General features: G+C 45.4%; 1 protein-coding gene across 1 annotated transcript in view; it reads left to right on the top strand.

Moving 5' to 3' along the window:
• FAM168B (family with sequence similarity 168 member B) overlaps nt 1–18,574 on the top strand; it is a 40,009-nt gene that overhangs the window by 10,058 nt on the left and 11,377 nt on the right. The window contains exons 2-3 of the mRNA XM_025404450.1: nt 979–1,059; nt 5,167–5,250. Of these exons, the coding sequence (XP_025260235.1) occupies nt 990–1,059; nt 5,167–5,250 (154 nt within the window). The 5' untranslated portion in view covers nt 979–989. The remainder of the gene's footprint in view (nt 1–978; nt 1,060–5,166; nt 5,251–18,574) is intronic.

The raw sequence follows: 18,574 nt of genomic DNA, 5'->3' as shown, positions 1-18,574 counted from the left end.
CCGAGTAGCTGGGACTACAGGCGCCCGCCACCACGCCCGGCTAGTTTTTTGTATTTTTAGTAGAGACGGGGTTTCACCATGTTAGCCAGGATGGTCTCGATCTCCTGACCTCATGATCCACCCGCCTCGGCCTCCCAAAGTGCTGGGATTACAGGCTTGAGCCACCGCGCCCGGCCTCAAGTGATTCTTATGTCTCGGCCTCCCAAGTAGCTGGGATTACAGATGTGTGTCACCACAGTTGGCTAATTTTTGTTTTGTTTTGTTTTTGTTTTGTTTTGTTTTTGAGATGGAGTCTTGCTCTGTAGCCAGGCTGGAGTGCAGTGGTGCAATCTTGGCGCACTGCAACCTCCGACTACCTGGTTCAGGCGATTCTCCTCCCTTAGCCTCCTGAGCAGCTGGATTACAGGCGCGCGCCACGACGACCAGCTAGTTTTTGTATTTTTAGTAGAGATGGGGTTTCACCATGTTGGCCAGGATGGTCTCGATCTCCTGACCTAGTGATCCCTCCGCCTTGGCCTCCCAAAGTGCTGAGATTACAGGCATGAGCTACCATGCCCGGCCAACTTTTGTATTTTCAGTAGAGATGGAGTTTCACCATGTTGGCCAGGCTGGTCTCACACTCCTGACCTCAGGTGATCTGCCCACCTCGGCCTCCCAGAGTGCTGGGATTACAGTTGTGCGCCACCGTACCTGGCCTTTCCCCTTGTTTTTAGTGAACATAGAGCTAACAATTTTTATTCCTTAGCTTCTGATGGACTGAGGAGAAGTGTGAAGAAAAGTTTATCATGCCCTGGTTTGGCACCCATTAGGACATTGAGTGTCCCTTTTTTGTTCTCTGCTGGTTGTGGACAGCATGAAATGTATTGTTTTATAAGCAGCACAGAGAAAGGACTCTAGCTGCCTGCTTTTTTGGGACTGGTACTGGAGAACAATCAGAGAGCAAAAGTGCTTGGCTAAATCGCCTTTTTTTTCTTTTAGTTTTTGCAATCATGAATCCGGTTTATAGTCCTGGATCTTCTGGGGTTCCCTATGCAAATGCCAAAGGAATTGGTTATCCAGGTAAGCAAGTACAATTTTGTTTTCATTTTTGAACTTTGAATACTTGGTATATTTTCATGTCACTTTTTTTTATTGACAAATGGAGCTCTAAGTGGCTTAGACAAGAAAGAAAATACCTGGAAGTAAAAAATCAAGTGGTAGGACTGGATTTGGTCAAAACTTGATCTAGTGGCTCCAGCAGTTGGGACCAGGATGCAGTTTCTCTACCTCCTGGTCTCAGCTTCACTTCCTCAGTGTTGACTTAGTGTTGGTCACAGGTCCCTTTCCTTCTCATTGTGGTCTCTGAAGTTCAGGCCCCTCGCAGTAGTCCCTCACTAAGAGCCTCTTTACCTTCACCCTACAGGAAAGCCCGATGGGGCTGCTTGTTCTCTGTTCAAACCGGTTCTGGGCTTTGTTCTGATTAAACTCAGCGTCTATCCCTGGTCCACAAAGGGGAGTCTGCTGATTGACTTAGGCCTGATCCACATCCCTCTGGTGGAGTCAGCTAGTCAAATATGGACTGCAAGTGAAGGTTGCAAGGAAATGGATATTGAGGGAACAAGAGCTGGTTGGTCAAAAATAACAAATGGTTGTTCCCTTTGGTGACTTTGCACAAGGAGTAGTTATTTGTAATGATACAGTTTCAGTTTGGGTTTTGATAATATGATAGAAGAGATAACCCCAAAACTTTGTTGCTGTAAGACTCTCAGAAAATGAAATAAAACATTTTACAAATGTATAACTGAACTTGCAGGAGGTAAGAGAGATAGCTGGGGTCAAACGTGAAAGCCCTGTTAAACTCAGCTCACCTGGCCTTTGAACTAATGTCCTGCCTCTCCTGGGGACATGTGCTATTTGTGGGTTTTAGCAACCCACATGGGGGTAGAGATTGAGTCTTAGGACCCTTGCAAAAGGGAATGGAAGTGAGACTTCTTATCAATCATTCTCACCCCTCTGGAGAGGGATACTCCCCAGCAAAGAGATAGACTAAACAGTCTAGTCGTCCAGTGGCCCCATAAGGAAGTTTGGATGCTTGGGCTCTGAGAACAGGGGGAGATCCTTACTAAGACTTTGTAAGCATTCAGAGATGTTTGGGGCTCTAGCTTGTATTATACTCCCCAGGGGTTCAGAAGTTGAGAAATTAACATAAAAATAGTCTCCAGGCTTCGTTACTCCTGGAGCATCTGACAGCAGCGAATGCAGAACTGCTGTGGGGGCATATGTTCACAACCCAGGTTGCGTGGGCTTCCTGCAGGCAAAGTTCTGCCTGCTAGCATGGGATGCCTCCATCAAGTAAGAGGCACCACCCATGACAGACTGCAGGAGAAGAACCATCAGGTAGAAACTATGTCACACAGACAAATTTAGAAGAATTGTAGATAGAAAGAATCAGAAACATAAGAGGGGAACAAGATGCTGGGAAAAAAGAACTAGCTGGAACTTTAAGAAATGAAACAAAATGGCGTATGAACAAGTTTCAGGTTAATGTCAAGACAAAACACTTGTTAAGAGAGAAGAAACCAGAATGCAGCATAAGGAAAGGCAGGAAAACAACAGTAAAGAAACATCTGGAGCTCTTCTCCAGGACTGAGTAGAGAAACCATAAGACAAGGAGTGACAGGCCGGGCGCGGTGGCCCACGCCTGTAATCCCAGCACTTTGGGAGGCCGAGGCGGGTAGATCACGAGGTCAGGAGATGGAGACCATCCTGGCTAACACGGTGAAACCCTGTCTCTACTAAAAATACAAAAACATTAGCCAGGCGTGGTGGCGGGAGCCAGTCGTCCCAGCTGCTCAGGAGGCTGAGGCAGGAGAATGGCGAGAACCCGGGAGGTGGAGCTTGCAGTGAGGAGAGATCGTGCCACTGCACTCCAGCCTGGGCAACAGAGCAAGACTCCGTCTCAAAAAAAAAAAAAAGAAAAAAAAGCAGTGACAGAATTTTCCAGAATTGATGAAAGATAATTTAGTGATGAGCTGTGTCAACACCAGTTTAAACAGTGTTTTAAATAGCTAAGGAGGATCCTGAGTGCAGCTGGAGCCAGAGGAATGGCCAAAACCAATGGCATTAGCACACGCTTACGGTTCTCATCAGTACAATAAGACAAGGATTGCCTCTTGTAATCACTAGTTTTGTGCAAAGCTGTGAGGAGGATGCTGAGGTATGTGCATTTTGCTCCTGCTGTTTGGTTAGTCAAAAGCAGGGATTGGTAAATTAGATAAAGGTCTAGATAAAAATACTTTACGCTTTGTGGATCATACCATCTCTGTCATCACAACCACTCAACTCTGCCTTCGTAGCACAAAAGCAGCCGTAGATAATACTGAGCATGTAAGGGTGTGCGTGTTCCAGTGAAACCGCGACAACAGGCGGTGTGCTGAAATTGCCGTGTGGGCTGTCATTTACTGACTGGTCAAGAGAATTGGAGTAAAACATTTTTTTAGGCTTTTTTTATTTTTGGTCTACAAAACACGTTTAAAGGAAGATTTCTGTAATTTTGAAACTTCACTGCCAAAAGCTAAGAAGATACGAGAAAGGAAAATGCTTTTATGCAACTTTGTACTCTACTGGCCAATGGAGAGTCTGGTCTATAACTTTTCTTTTTGTTTACATTTAATGGAAAAAAGTAGCTCTTCCTCAAAATGCTTTCTTCCTTTTTATTTTTTTGAGATGGAGTTTCTCTGCCCGTGCCCAACCTGTTCATTTAATTCTTCATTAACTTATGAACAGTTCTTTTATAGCTGGGCGTGGTGGCTCATGCCTGTAATCCCAGTAATTTGAGAGGCTGGGGCAGGCGAATCATCTGAGGTCCGGAGTTCAAGATCAGCTTGGTCAACATAGTGAAACCCTATCTCCACTAGAAATACAAAAAATTAGCCGGACGTGTAATACCAGCTACTCGGGAGGCTGAGTCAGGTGAATCGCTTGAACCTGGGAGGCGGAGGTTGCAGTGAGCCAAGATAGCATCGTCACACTCTAGCCTAGGCAACAAAAACGAAATTCTGTCTCAAAAAAAAAATTATTTTACTATTCTTTTGGTGCTTATTATAAAGATTATACCGCTTTTATTTTTTTTATTTTTATTTTTTTGAGACAGTCTTGCTCGACATCACCCAGGCTGGAGCGTGGTGGCACAATCTCAGCTCACTGCAACCTCCATCTCCCGGGTTCAAGTGATTCTTACAGACTTTGTGCCGTGAAGTCAGATGAGGGTAACAGGACCTAGTGCGTGATACCCTTAGCACCCTTATTACTCTTGTTAAGTAATTATGTGATTTAGAGTTTGGAATGAAACTTCCAGAAATGTTATAATTGAAGCTGGGCACTGTGGCTTACGCCTGTAATCCCAGCACTTTGAGAGGCCAAGGTAGGTGGATCATGAGGTCAGGAGTTCAAGACCAGCCTGGTCAACATGGTGAAACCCCGTCTCTACTAAAAACACGAAAATTAGCCAGGCCTGGTGGTAAACACCTGTAATCCCAGCTACTCAGAAGGCTGAGGCACGAGAATCGCTTGAAACGGAGGTTGCAGTGAGCCGAGATCGTGCCACTGCACTTTAGCCTGGGCAACAAGAGTGAAACTCTGTCCCCCCCCCAAAATAAAAAATAAAATATATAATTGTGACCTGTCAAAATTCTGAGGGAAAGCCAGGCGCCATTCTCACACCTGTAATCCCAGCGCTTTGGGAGGCTGAGGTGGGTGGATCACCTGAAGTCAGGAGTTTGAGACCAGCTTGGCTGATGTGATGAAACTCCGTCTCTACTAAAAGTACAAAAATTAGGTGTGTTGGCATGCACCTGTAAGCTCCTTGGAAGGCTGAGGCAGGAGAATTGCTTGAACCTGGGAGGCAGAGGTTGCAGTGAGCCAAGATCGTGCCATTGCACTCCAGCCTGGGCGACGAAAGCGAAACTCTGTCTCAAAGGACGACAACAACAAAAAACAAAGTTCTATGGGAAGAAGACAACTAGAGACACATCGTTGGCCACACATAGTGCTCTCGGGGCTGCTTAAGTCAGTCCGTGGAGTTCTGGGGACGAAGGTAAGAGCTTTGGACAGGCTTTGCAGGAACTCTGGTGATTGTGCGTCACTGCTTCAGTTGATGACATGAGATTGTTCTGTATTTTTCTTCAGCTGGTTTTCCCATGGGCTATGCAGCAGCAGCTCCTGCCTATTCTCCTAACATGTATCCTGGAGCAAATCCTACCTTCCAAACAGGTATGTGCTGGGTGATAAAATGCTTTGTACATACAGATGGGAGAGAAAGGTCAAGGGATGGATTTTGAGAAGGGTGGGTTTAGAATTAGGACTTGGTTGAGTCGATTTCTCAAGTTCATTAAATTAGCCTGTTGATAAGTGCAACAAAAGCTTAATTCTCACTGCACTAAAGCTTTATATACTATGTTTCTCATGTCCTCCCACAAGGCAAATCTGTAATCACTAGGTTGTTAGAGTTAACTCTGCCAGAGCATCTGTTCGTGAAGTAGTATCACCTACTAGAAACTGAAGACTCTTGCCATGCTAACAGGTGGAATTTCTATGTTAATGTTTTTAGAGATAATTTTTTGTTTGAGTACTTTAGCACTCTGATCATATTTTTTTAAAAAGTATTATTTTCCATGTAAGGTACATAGGAATATTTTTAGATTTTGGAAATCACTGTTACTATTGAAAGTGGAATTGGTTTGGGTCTGAATCGTGAGGAGATTGGTTGTTTAGTGGGATTTCCTCCTAGGAGCCTGCACTCTCCGGTGTTTTCCTTTTGGACTTTTTTCACCCGCAGCAGTGGTGGTGCACACTCTGATCTGAGGCTGTGGTGTGGCCTTAATCCTGGGACTGCTGGGGCAGCTTTGTCCCTCACACTGGCCTAACACAGTTAACTCTGACAGAGGAGGACACAATAGCAGTGTCCTTTCCCCAAATTCTTCCAGTTTTGTGAATCATAAAATTCTGCCTTTATGTTCTGTCCTTACATCCATCTCTTCCTTTCCATTTCCACTATGACTACCATTGTTCAGCCTGTAGTTCACAGCCTGAAAAAAACCTTCTTGACTTGGTCGTCATGCTCCCGAGCTTTCTCTCCCTGGGTTAGTGTTCTTCCCATTTAAACCAGAGCGATGCTCCCAGATGAGTTTTTCTCAGTGGTTTCCCATGACTCTAAGACACAGTTATGCCAAGAGTCTCGACTTTCAGTCCCTGGCTGTTTGCCACATTGGCCCATTTTTTCCCTTTAGAGTGGTTTTCCTTTTGTGTTTTGCCTTGAAAGAACCATCCGTCTCGTAGTGTGTATCCGTAGTTCATTCCTTTTTATTGTTAGGTAGTAGTTTATTGTATGGAAATAAATATTTCAGTTTGCTTATCCATGTACCATGTGATGAACGTTTGGGTTATTTGCAGTTTTGGGCTATTAGAAATGAAAATGCTGTTAATATTTACATGCAGTTTATTGTGTGAACATATGCTTTGATTTCTCTTGAGTAATAAATACAGAGGATTCGAGTGGCTGGTTATTATGGCAGGTGTGTATTTAACTTTGTGAGGAACTGCCAAACTGTCTTCCAAAATGGTGGTACCATTTTACATTCCTGCCAGCAGTGTTTGTGAGTTGCAGTTCCTCCACATCCTTAACAACACTTGGTGTGGTCAGTCTTTTTAATTCTAGCCATTCTAGTGAATGTGTAGCAGTATCTTTTCATGTGCGTATTTGCCTTCTGTGTGACTTTGGTGAAGAATTTGTATACAGCGTTTCCTGTATGTCGGTTATTGTTTTTTTATCATTGAGTTTTGAGAGTTCTTACCAGATATATGCATGTTTTTTCCCAGTCTGTGACTTTTTCATTCTTCTAACAGTGTCTTTAAAAGTGGTTTTAAAAGTTTGGGCCAGGCGCAGTGGCTCACGTCTGTAATCCCAGCAATTTGGGAGGCCGAGGTGGGCAGATCACAAGGTCAGGAGTTCGAGACCAGCCTGGCCAACATGGTGAAACCCTGTCTCTACTAAAAATACAAAAATTAGCTGGGCTTGGAGGTGCGCTCCTGTAATCCCAGCTACTCAGGAGGCTGAGGCAGGAGAATCGCTTCAACCCAGGAGGCAGAGGTTGCAGGTCGCTGAGATCATGCCATTGCACTCCAGCCTGGGTGACAGGGTGAGACTCTGTCTCAAAAAAAAAAGTTTGATGAGGGTTAGTCGTTTTATGGATCATGCTTTTTGGTACCATACTTAAGAAACTTGTGTAACTTGGCTGGGCGCAGTGGCTCACGGCTGTCATCCCAGCACTTTGGGAGGCCGAGGCCTGCTGATCATGAGCTCAGGAGATCGAGACCGTCCTGGCTAACACGGTGAAACCCACTCTTTACTAAAAATACAAAAAATTAGTTGGGCATGGTGGTGGGTGCCTGTAGTCCCAGCTACTCGGGAGGCTGAGGCAGGAGCATGGTGAGAACCCGGGAGGCGGAGCTTGCAGTGAGCTGAGATCACGCCACTGCACTCCAGCCTGGGCTACAGGGTGGTGAGACTCCGTCTCAAAAAAAAAAAAAAGAAACCTGTGTAACCTAACTTCACAAATATTTTCTTCTTTTTTCTTGTAGAAGTTTTACACTTGTAGGTTTTTCATTTATGTCTGTGACCCATTTGGAGTTAGTTTTTGTGTGTGATGGTAGGAATGGATTGAAGTTTGTATCCTCGGCATACGTATGAATGTGGCATGTGATGATCATGCTGTAGACCACCATAACATAAGTTACTCTTTTAGGATTTTCAGAGGTAGCCCACTTTTACTCATGTCTTCATGGAGGCACAAATCAGTGTGAAAATGTACTTAAAACTTTCAGCTGGCCGGGCGCGGTGGCTCAAGCCTGTAATCCCAGCACTTTGGGAGGCCGAGACGGGTGGATCACGAGGTCAGGAGATCGAGACCATCCTGGCTAACACGGTGAAACCCCGTCTCTACTAAAAAATACAAAAAACTAGCCGGGTGAGGTGGCGGGCGCCTGTGGTCCCAGCTACTCGGGAGGCTGAGGCAGGAGAATGGCGTAAACCCGGGAGGCGGAGCTTGCAGTGAGCTGAGATCCGGCCACTGCACTCCAGCCTGGGCGACAGAGCCAGACTCAGTCTCAAAAAAAAAAAAAACTTTCAGCTTTTTTATTTTACAAGAAGAACCTTGAGTTTATTTCAGGCTGACAGAGCTGTTCTTGCCAAAAATGTGCAGCACTGCCTCGCAGAGGCAGGGTAGTGTTTGGAGGCCGAGTGCTGCTGACAACTTCCCACCTTGGGCGCCTCTGGGGGCCACCCTGTGGAACATGTGCCACCCATCTCATTATTATTTTGAGACGAGGTCTTGCTCTGTCGCCCAGGCTGCAGTGCAGTGGTACAGTCACACCTCACTGCGCCTTCAACTTTCCAGGCTCGAGCAATGCTCGCCCCTCAGCCTCCCGAGTAGCTGGGATTACAGGTGCACACCACCACACCCGGCTAATTTTTCTATTTTTTGTAGAGTTGGGTCTCACTGTGTTGCCTAGACTGGTCCCAAACTCCTAGGCTTAAGTGATCCTCCTGCCTCAGCCTCCCAAAGTGCTGGGATATTATAGCCGTGAGCTACCATGCCCAGCTTGTCACCCATCTTCTTGAACATCTCTCCTTTCTCATAGGGAGGTAAGGCCTGTGTTGTCCCTTTTCCAAGACTGCTCTCAAATTGTTCTGTAATCTAGAAGCAGGGACAGGTAGGTAGCAACTGCAGCTGCCCAAATGGCCTGCCTTGTTTAGAGGGGCATCCGCTGACGGGTGCCAGGCAGTTGTTGGGTGCCAGACTGTTGGCACACCAGTGCCAGATCTTCTGGTCTTGTAGGAGAAGCTGTGAAATTGGTGAATGAAAAATACAAGGCAGCCAGGCACGGTGGTTCATGCCTGTAATCCTAGCACTTTGGGATGCCAAGGTGGGCAGATCACTTGAGGCCAGGAATTCAAGACCAGCCTGGCCAATATGGTGAGACCCCGTCTCTACTAAAAATACAAAAATTAGCCAAGTGTAGTGGCACACACTTGTAGTCCCAGCTGTTTGGAAGGCTGAGGCAGAAGAATCAGTTGGACCTGGGAGGCAGAGGTTGCAGTGAGCCAAGATCGCGCCACTGCACTCCAGCCTGGGTGACAGAGCGAGACTCTGTCTCAAAAAAAAAAAGAAAAAAGAAAGTCTTTCTGATGTCCCACAAGTGCTGTTGGCCATCTGACCTGAGTCTGGATCAGAGCTGTGTGCCCATCTTTTTCTGGGATCCTCTCTGTTTTCATGTCTTAGGTGTTTGTTTTTAAGAGATGGGGGTCTTGTGATTTCACCCAAGGTGAAGTCCAGTGGTAGTTACAGCGTTTTTCTGCTGAGTTCAGGGGATCTTCCCAACACAGCCTCCCAAACTGTTGGGATTACAGGCATAAACCACCACACCCAGCCTCATGTTTTGAATTTTTTAATTCCCTTTTCAGTGAGCCTATCCCTGTTTCTGATGAGCAAGCCAAAATTATCAGTATAAAAAATTTTAAAAGAGAAGTTTTTTTCCCTTCCTGCTGCTTTCTCTCTGTCTCTTTCTCTTGCTTTCTCTCTCTCTTTCTCTCTCTGTGTGTGTGTGTGTGTGTGTGTGTGTGTGTGTGTGAGAGATAGGATCTCACTTTGTTGCCTAGGCTGTAGTGCAGTGGCATGAACTTGGCTCACGGCCAAGCGATCCTCCTGCCCCAGCTTCCCAAGTACCTGGAACCTTAGGCACAAGTCACCCCACCTAGATAATTTTTAAAAAATTTTTGTAGAGATGGGGTCTCACTGTATTGCCCAGGCTGGTTTCAAGTTCGTGAGCTCAAGCAATCTTCTCACCTTGACCTCCCAAAGTGTTGGGATTACAGGAGTGAGCCACTGCACCCGGCCCCTGCTGCTTTCTTGATCTGCCTTTTGGTTCTCTTGCCATCCAGTTTGTACCCAATGCTGACTTGTGGTTTCAACGCTGTATATGTGGAGTTTGGCTTCCAGAGCACTTTTGTAATCCAAATGCCACGTATTTCTTAGCCCTCTTCCAATTGTAACATAAGAGGAATCTGAGAACCTTGTGATGAGATGTCTTTTGCTGAAGAATTCTATTTTTCGGAATCTGGAAATGGAGAAGGTGTCATTCATTCATTTTGTCCTCCTGAACAAGGCTGTGTATGCACACATCAAGAGTGGTGATATGGTTTGGCTGTGTCCCCACCCAAATCTCATCTTGAACTGTAGCTCCCATAATCCCCACGTGTCATTGGAGGGACCTGGTGGGAGGTAATTGAATCATGGTGGTGGATTTTTCCTGTGCTGTTCCTGTGATACTGAATAAGTCTCATGAGATCTGATGGTTTTATAAAGGGCAGTTCCCCTGCACACGCTCTCTTGCCTGCCGCTGTGTAAGGTGTGCCTTTGCTCTTCCTTTGCCTTACACCATGATTGTGAGGCCTCCCAGCCATGTGGAACTGTGAGTCCATTAAACCTCTTTCCTTTATAAATTACCCAGTCTCGGGTATTTCTTTATTAGTAGTGTGAGAATGAATTAATACAACTGGGCTGTCCATTTTTGGAATCAGAGCTTTGGTTTGTGGAGTTAGCTGGATGTGGCTTATACTCCTGGCTGTGTCACTCCCTGGGTAAGTTGTTTAACTTCACCTTTGGCGTTGGAATAATGGATAGATAACTCCTTGATTTGTTATGGGAGGATTTCAGCACCAAGCCTACGATCAGGCACAGATGTCAGCTGGGCCAGCACACTGAGGCCTCTGTTCTGCTCCCACTTAGAGTCACAGGGACCTATAACTAGTATTTGTAATGAGGATCTGAAATTGTCAGAACAGTCTGTTCTTTACAAGGTGGTTTAGATGTTTATTACATTAGCACTTATTTTTAAAAGATACAAATGTTGGCTGGGTGCTGTGGCTCATGCCTGTAATCCCAGCACTTGGGGAGGCTGAGGCGGGCGGTTCACAAGGTCAGGAGATCGAGGCCATCCTGGCTAACACGGTGAAACCCTGTCTCTACTAAAAATAAAAGAATTAGCCAGGCGTGGTCGCGGGCACCTGTAGTCCCAGCTACTTGGGAGGCCGAGGCAGGAGAATCACTTGAACCCGGGAGGCAGAGCGATTCTCCTGCGTCAGCCTCCTGAGAAACTGGAATTACAGGTGCTCTCCACCACACTGGCTAATTTTTGTATTTTTAGTAGAGACAGGGTTTCTCCATGTGTGTCAGGCTGGTCTTGAACTCCTGACCTCAGGTGGTCCACCCACCTAAGCCTCCCAAAGTGCTGGGATTACAGACATGAGCCCCCACGCCCGGCATTTATTTTCTTTTTGAACTCAGAATTATAGCCATAAAATGAAACCCTTGGTTTGTTTAAAAATTAAACTTCACGCATGGCAGCCAAGCAGGAGAGAGTAGTCTTTGGAATATTAATAGGCTGTGAGGTCCTGTGGAGCCTGTTTCTTTCCCTCTTAAAGGTTTACATTCACTTAGGTAAAAGATCGCAGCGCTCCAAAAGGCTTTTTAAAATGAACAGTAGCAGTTCCCTCCTCCCTTGTGGGAGCCCCCACGTTTCACTCCCCATGGGCAAACTCGAGCTCTTTAATTCTTTAAAGCTGCTTTTGCTTGTGATTTCCGTGCGTCCACATGACGTGTCTCTGCTGTTCCCTGCTTCTTTTCGTAAAGTGGCACTGCTTTACTGACTTCTCACTTTGCTGCCCCTACCTTCCTTCACAGTTCTGTTATTGTGGTCACATCAGCATTGTTGACAGCTCTGTCCTCTATGTGGCGATCCTGTTGTCCTGTGCCCTGTTGCAATTTCTTCTGCATCTACTGTGATTTCCCTGGAATTAATACTGTACTTACCTGGTATATTTGATTAGGTTTCTGTGACCATAGCATTACTTAAACCTCCAGCTACCCCCGATGTGTTGAGATCTCTTCTTAGCAATTTCCGATACCTGTGTGTTGTGTTTTCCTGGTGAGCTCTGAAGCCCTCCCTTCCTCTCTCTTACCTGGTCTGGTTGTCCTCTGGGCCAGACCCTGGGGGGTCACTCTTCCTCATCATCCTAGGGCTTGCTTTTGCCTTTCCCTTCTGCCTGAGTTTTCTTTTCTTTTTTCCTAGTTTACTCTGGCTTTGGCGGGGGATTTTCTTCAGTAAGCACCTGGGAGAGTATGGAAAAATCACAATTTTGAGATTTTCCATGTCTGCAAACATTTTATTCTGCACGCACACTTGGTTGATGGTTTGTCTGGATGTAGAATTCTAGAGTAGCAGTTACTTCCCCCCAGAATTTTCAGGCCTTTGCTCAATGGCTTTCCAGCTTCCACCACTGCTGCTGAGAATTGGGATACCTTGTTGGTGCCTGATTGAGTGTAACATTGTTTTTTCTTTGCTACTCTGTAGGATTTTTGCCGCTCCTGTTCAGAAATTTCATGATGCTGTGTTTTGGTGCAGATCTTTTCTCCTCACATGTACTTTAGGCTTCTGAATTTTTAAAATTTTCTAAATAAATGTCTTTTTTACTAAAAAATTATTATAAAAATCTGTGTGGTACGCAGTACTTTTGGAAAAAAAAAATGACCTATTTAAATAAAAAGTTTCTGGTTCCCGAACAGTTGGCATTCTAAAGTCAGTGACCCTGTGCATGTCCTTCCTGAGGGCCCAGCCAGGGTTGCTCGCAGGTTTGGTAAAAGTGGAAGGAGGGAGCTTCTGTTCTTCGCGCCGCGTGGCTTGCATCGGCACAGACGGGCTTCTTGGGGAGGGAGAATCTGGAAAGCTGTTGTTTTGGAAAGACCTAGCACTGAATGAATTTGGTATTTCAGGGGGCAGTGTATGGTTTTGGGTACGATGAGGTAATTGTGTATGTTTGTTTATTTGAAGTTTGTGAAGTTCCTGTTGAATTACTATGGAGGGATATGGTGGACTTACTGCTGAATGAAAAAAAAAAACTTAAGGAAGGTGACAAGCACACACTGTCTTTATTTTTAATTAAAATTTTGTTTTTACTTAGTTTTTTAAAAATTTTTAAAATTATTAGTTTTTAGAGACAGGGTCTGGCTCAGTCGCCCAGGCTGGAGTGTGGTTGTACAATCATAGCTCATTGTAACCCAGAATTGCTGGACTCAATGAGCGATCCTCCTGCCTTGGCCTCCTAGGTCGCTGAGACTACAGGTACACCCCACCATGCCTGGCTAATCTTTATTTTGTAGAGACGAGGTCTTGCTATGCTGCCTAGGCCAGTCTCAGAACTCTTGGAATCAGGTTATCCTCCCATCTTGGCCTCCTAAAGTGTTGAGATTACAGGTGTGCACCATAGCTCTTGGCCCCACACTAAGTCTTAAATTGATAGGGAGACCTGTTTGCCTTACTTGAAATGCACTTTTCTTAAATGCTGGCTAGAAAATGGTGTAACATTCATGCCTAAGCCAAGACCAGAGTTTTCTGGTGAGCGTTAGAACATAGCCGCACAGTCATAAGAAAAAGCAGTAAGATAATATATATTAAAAACTATTGGTCTGATGAGAAGTAGTTGACTTTTTTCAACATTTTATTGTAAAAAATTTCAGATATCACAGAAAAGCTGCAGAAATTTCAGTGATCATCTATATATGGATGCTAAGATTCTACGATTAAACTTTTTAAAGTCAACTTTTACAAGTAACATTTTACTTGTATCACATACACGTTACTCCATCCATCCTTCAGTCCATCTTATTTTTTGATGGGTTTCATTTCAGAGTAAGTTGTGGGCCTAAGTATACCTCACCTCAATAACTTGAGCGTGCACATCATTAATATTTGTTTAGTTCCTTTTTGGTTTTGGTTTTAAGTAAAATGTGCATGTGTGAAATGCACAGGTTTAGCATCCCATGCATTGCATGCTTCCTTCTTGGAGCAGTCGCTCCTTTTGCTTCAGCAAAACCTGCATGTGAGGTAAGTGTTGTAAGACACCTTGGGTAGGCCGGATGCGGTGGATCACTTGAGATCAGGACTTTGCGACCAGCCTGGCCAACATGGATGAATCCTGTCTCTACTAAAAACACAAAAATTAGCTGAGCATGGTGGTGCACATGCATGGGTGGTAATCCCAGCTACTCGGGAGGCTGAGGTTGGAGAATCACTTGAACCTGGGAGGCAGAGATTGCAGTGAGCTGAGATCGCACCGCTGCACTCCAACCTCGGCAACAGAGCGAGACTCCGTCTCAAAACAAAAACAAAAAAGACACCGTGGGTGATTGGATTGGGAAACCTAGGGCTAGCTGAAGGGATTTCTGCTGCTTGAGGCTTTCAATAAAAGAAAAGGAAGACATCATAGGTGGGCGCCTCGACTGAAGCCTGAGAAAGGACTTCACCTTTTCCAGTGGATGTGGTGGGCCAGATGAGCGCTTCTGACTCAGAGACTCCCTCTTTGAAGAGAGGTGTTCTCAGATTTTCCTTACTTTGGTTTTATACTCTCTATTAGAGGTTCGTTCAGGTTGGCAGCTTGCATCTTCTCTTCACTCGGAGCTCTTTCTGCAGTTCGAACAGTGACGAAAAGGTCAAGGACTTTCTTATTAGCAATGTTGATGGATGTAGGTCGTGGGTTTATTGCTTGTTTTAACAACTTCTAATAGCTTTTTCTTTTTCTTCTCATTCTTTAGTGAATCAGTTATCAGATAGAACTGTAACTTCTTGTTGCACGCTGGCTGTATAGATTGAACATGTTCAGTGGCATGGTTTGACTGTTTTTTTCCAGCCTATGCCTTACTACCAGGCCATCTTCCACATCAGCATCTTTCAGACTGCTGTAGAACCCTTCCTGCTGATGGCCTTTTTAAAGGCTGGGCAAAATTTTGTAGTCGTCGTCTTCTTTTTTTTCTTTTTTTCTTGAGACAGGATCTCTCTCTGTTGCCCAGGCTGGAGTGCATTGGCGCAATCTCTGCTCACTGCAGCCTCCACCTCCCGGGTCCAAGTGATTCTCCCACCTCAGCTTCCCGAGTGGCTGGAACTACAGTCATGTGCCACCAAGCCTGGCTAACGTTTGTATTTTTAGTAGAGACGGGGTTTCACCATGTTGGCCAGGCTGGTTTCAAACTCCTGACCTCAGGTGATCCACCCGCCTCAGCCTCCCATAGTGCTGGGATTACAGGCATGAGCCACTGCGCCTGACTATAATTCATCTTCTAGGGGTGCATTTGGGTATGGTGATCCATGGGCCCTTTCAGCTAGCTTCCTTACTGGTTCTTTTACCTCACACATGACTGTTATATTTCCATGGAGATTTCTGGCTAGCGTACACTCTCTCAGTTGTGTGTCAGCATCTGAAAGTACTGTATACTTTTCACCTTGCGTATTTTTACTTTTTTTTTTTTTTTTTTTAATTTTGGAGACAAGGTTTTGCCAGCTTGGCCAGGCTTGTCTCAACTCCTAGGCTCATGTGATACGGCTGCCTCGGCCTCCCAAAGTGCTGGGATGACAGGCGTGAGCTACCACGCCCAGCCTTCCACCTTAATTATTATTAAAAAAAATTAGCCGGGCGCGGTGGCTCACACCTGTCATCCCAGCACTTTGGGAGGCTGTGGTGGGTGGATCACGAGGTCAGGAGATCAAGACCATCCTGGCTAACACGGTGAAACCCCATCTCTACCAAAAAAAAAAAAAAATTAGGCAGGCGTGCTGGCAGGTGCCTGTAGTTCCAGCTACTCCAGAGGCTGAGGCAGGAGAAGGGAGGCGGAGCTTGCAGTGAGCAGAGATTGCACCACTGCACTCCAGCCTAGGCAACAGAGCGAGACTTGGTCTCAAAAAAAAAAGAAAAAAAAAATTATGTATACCGAAAAGTCGAGCCGACAGTACAGTGAATGTCCACGGTACCCACCACCTAGATTCGCCAGTGATCTTTTCCCGTATTTACCTTGTGTAAGGATGAGCGTTGTGTGGTTTTTCTTTTCTTCTTGTGGAACCAATTCAGAATCCTTTGTGTCTTGTCCAGTAGACTTGAGTGTAGCCCTCCCTAACATGAGTGAGGAGTGCTTTTGCATGCCCGCACTTAGAAACAGCAGTTCTCTAATTTTAAAAGTAGTTCAAATTTACGTTTGCCCAGTTATCCCCTAAGTTTTAAAAAACGTTTGAGCAGGACGTGGTGGCTGACACCTGTAATCCCAGCACTTTGGGAGGCTGAGGCGGGTGGATCACGAGGTCAGGAGGTAGAGACCACGGTGAAATCCCATCTCTCCTAAAAATACAAAAAAGAAAATTAGCCAGGCATGGTGGCAGGCGCCTGTAGTCCCAGCTACTCGGGAGGCTGGGGCAGGAGAATGGCGTGAACCCGGGACGCAGAGCTTGCGGTGAGCCGAGGTTGCGCCATTGCACTCCAGTCTGGGTAATAGAGCGAGACTCTGTCTCAAAAAAAAAAAAAAAGTTTGGAATCAGAATGTACTCAACATTACATAGTGAATTTTTTATAAAGTTGAATTTATGTCTCGTTTCTTTCAATCCATAACAGTCTTCCTTATATTTTTTATTTTTATTTTTTTATTTTTATTTTTTTTGAGACGGAGTCTCGCGCTGTGTCACCCAGGCTGGAGTGCAGTGGCGCGATCTCGGCTCACTGCAAGCTCCGCCTCCCAGGTTCACGCCATTCTCCTGCCTCAGCCTCCGAGTAGCTGGGACTACAGGCGCCCGCCACCACGCCCGGCTAGTTTTTTGTATTTTTAGTAGAGACGGGGTTTCACCATGTTAGCCAGGATGGTCTCGATCTCCTGACCTCATGATCCACCCGCCTCGGCCTCCCAAAGTGCTGGGATTACAGGCTTGAGCCACCGCGCCCGGCCCCCTTATATTTTTTAATACTTTGACTTCAAAAGAGTAATTAGGAAACATTTCAAGTATTTACAGAAATACACGGGAACATAATTCCCACTCACACGTTGCCTGGCTTTAGCACAAGTACATGGGAATATAATTCCTACTCACAGCCAGGCGTGGTGGCTCACGTTTGTAATCCCAGCACTTTGAGAGGCTGAGGCAGGCGGATCACGAGGTTGGGAGTTTGACACCAGCCTTTCCAATATGGTGAAACCCCATCTCTACTAAAAATACAAAAATTAACCAGGTGTGGTAGTGCACACCTGTAGTCCCAGCTACTTGAGAGGCTGAGGCAGAAGAATCTCGTAAACCCGGGAGGCGGAGGTTGCAGTGAGCCAAGATCATGCCACTGCACTCCAGCCTGGGCAACAAGAGCGAGACTCCATCCAAAAAAAAAAAATTCCTGCTCACACATCACCTGGCTTTAGCATAAGTACATGGGAATATAATTCCCACCTACACATCGCCTGGCTTTAGCAGTTATCAGCTTTTGGCTGATCTTTTTCATCTGGGCCCCTGCCACTTTCCTCTATATTATTTTGAATCAAATCTCAGATACTATGTTCGTCAGCTTTTTAAATATCTTTAAAGGATAATAAGAACTGTGTCATTGTCACGCCTAAAAAATATTTTTTTTATTACTACCAAGATTGTAAACAGTGTTCATATTTCCAGTTATCTGTCATGAATGTTTTTAATTGTACGAAGAAAGGGAACCTTTTGGGTTTGTTCGTTTAAACGGTCGGAAGTTTGGAATGAGATTCCCAACTTGGAAGTCTAGCATCAGTTCTCAGGATGTGACACACAGAGGGTAGCTCTGTGTTTTGACACTTTTATAAAAAATTATCATCTTGGTCAGATAAGAGTTTGTTGACTTCTAGGAGGATCTCTTTTCAGGCTAGTGGAAATACGAGGCAGAAACTGGGATTAAGCTGGACAGCGGGGATCCCATTCGGTAGTGTCTTCCTTTGGGTACAGCTGAAGGTACCTGCTGGTGTCTGGCTGCTGCATGGCAGTGGGAAATGAAGGAGGTGGTGTGGCTGGGGGGAAGGGAGCCATCCAGGATGACCCTTGACCTCTTCCATCCCCACAGTTCTTTCATTTGAGACAGCCTTGCCCCACCCGCCCCTCTCTGAGCTGACTCCTCATTGCTTGCCAAGACTGCATAAAATGTTGCTATGTTGGTGGTTTGTTTTCCTGTGATTTTTTTTCCCCCGAGGCCAGGCACCTTATGGGGAGGGCTGGATCTGTCCTGATCATCTCCGCTGTGACAGGGCATGGCCCCATGTTGATGGTGAATAGCCTCTCTGTGATGGTGTAATGCCTCAGTCACCATGACTAGTCACATGTGTGCCCACCACACACCATGCTTCCTTTTTCCATTCCTTCCCTGAGTTAGCTGGTGACTTAGGGGGAATTGGACTGTCCCAGGTCTCTTCCTGGGAGTATCAGTACATGGCTAGACAAACACTACCTTTTCCTTTATAATTCTTTGATGGCGTTCACGCTACCTTTTTCTTTTTAATTAAAGAAAATGTTATACAACCTCGTTGTGGTGTAATTGACATACAACTAAGCGTACAGATTTAAAGCTTCAGTTTGATGAGTTCTAACATGTATACACCTGTGAAGCTTTCCTTTTCACTTTCCTGTTTTAGCCTTCTTTTTTTTTTTTTTTTTTTTTTTT

The sequence above is a fragment of the Theropithecus gelada genome, chromosome 12 (assembly GCF_003255815.1).
Source record: "Theropithecus gelada isolate Dixy chromosome 12, Tgel_1.0, whole genome shotgun sequence".
In the NCBI taxonomy this organism is placed as follows: domain Eukaryota; kingdom Metazoa; phylum Chordata; class Mammalia; order Primates; family Cercopithecidae; genus Theropithecus; species Theropithecus gelada.
This window is presented reverse-complemented; position numbering and strand designations above follow the sequence as displayed.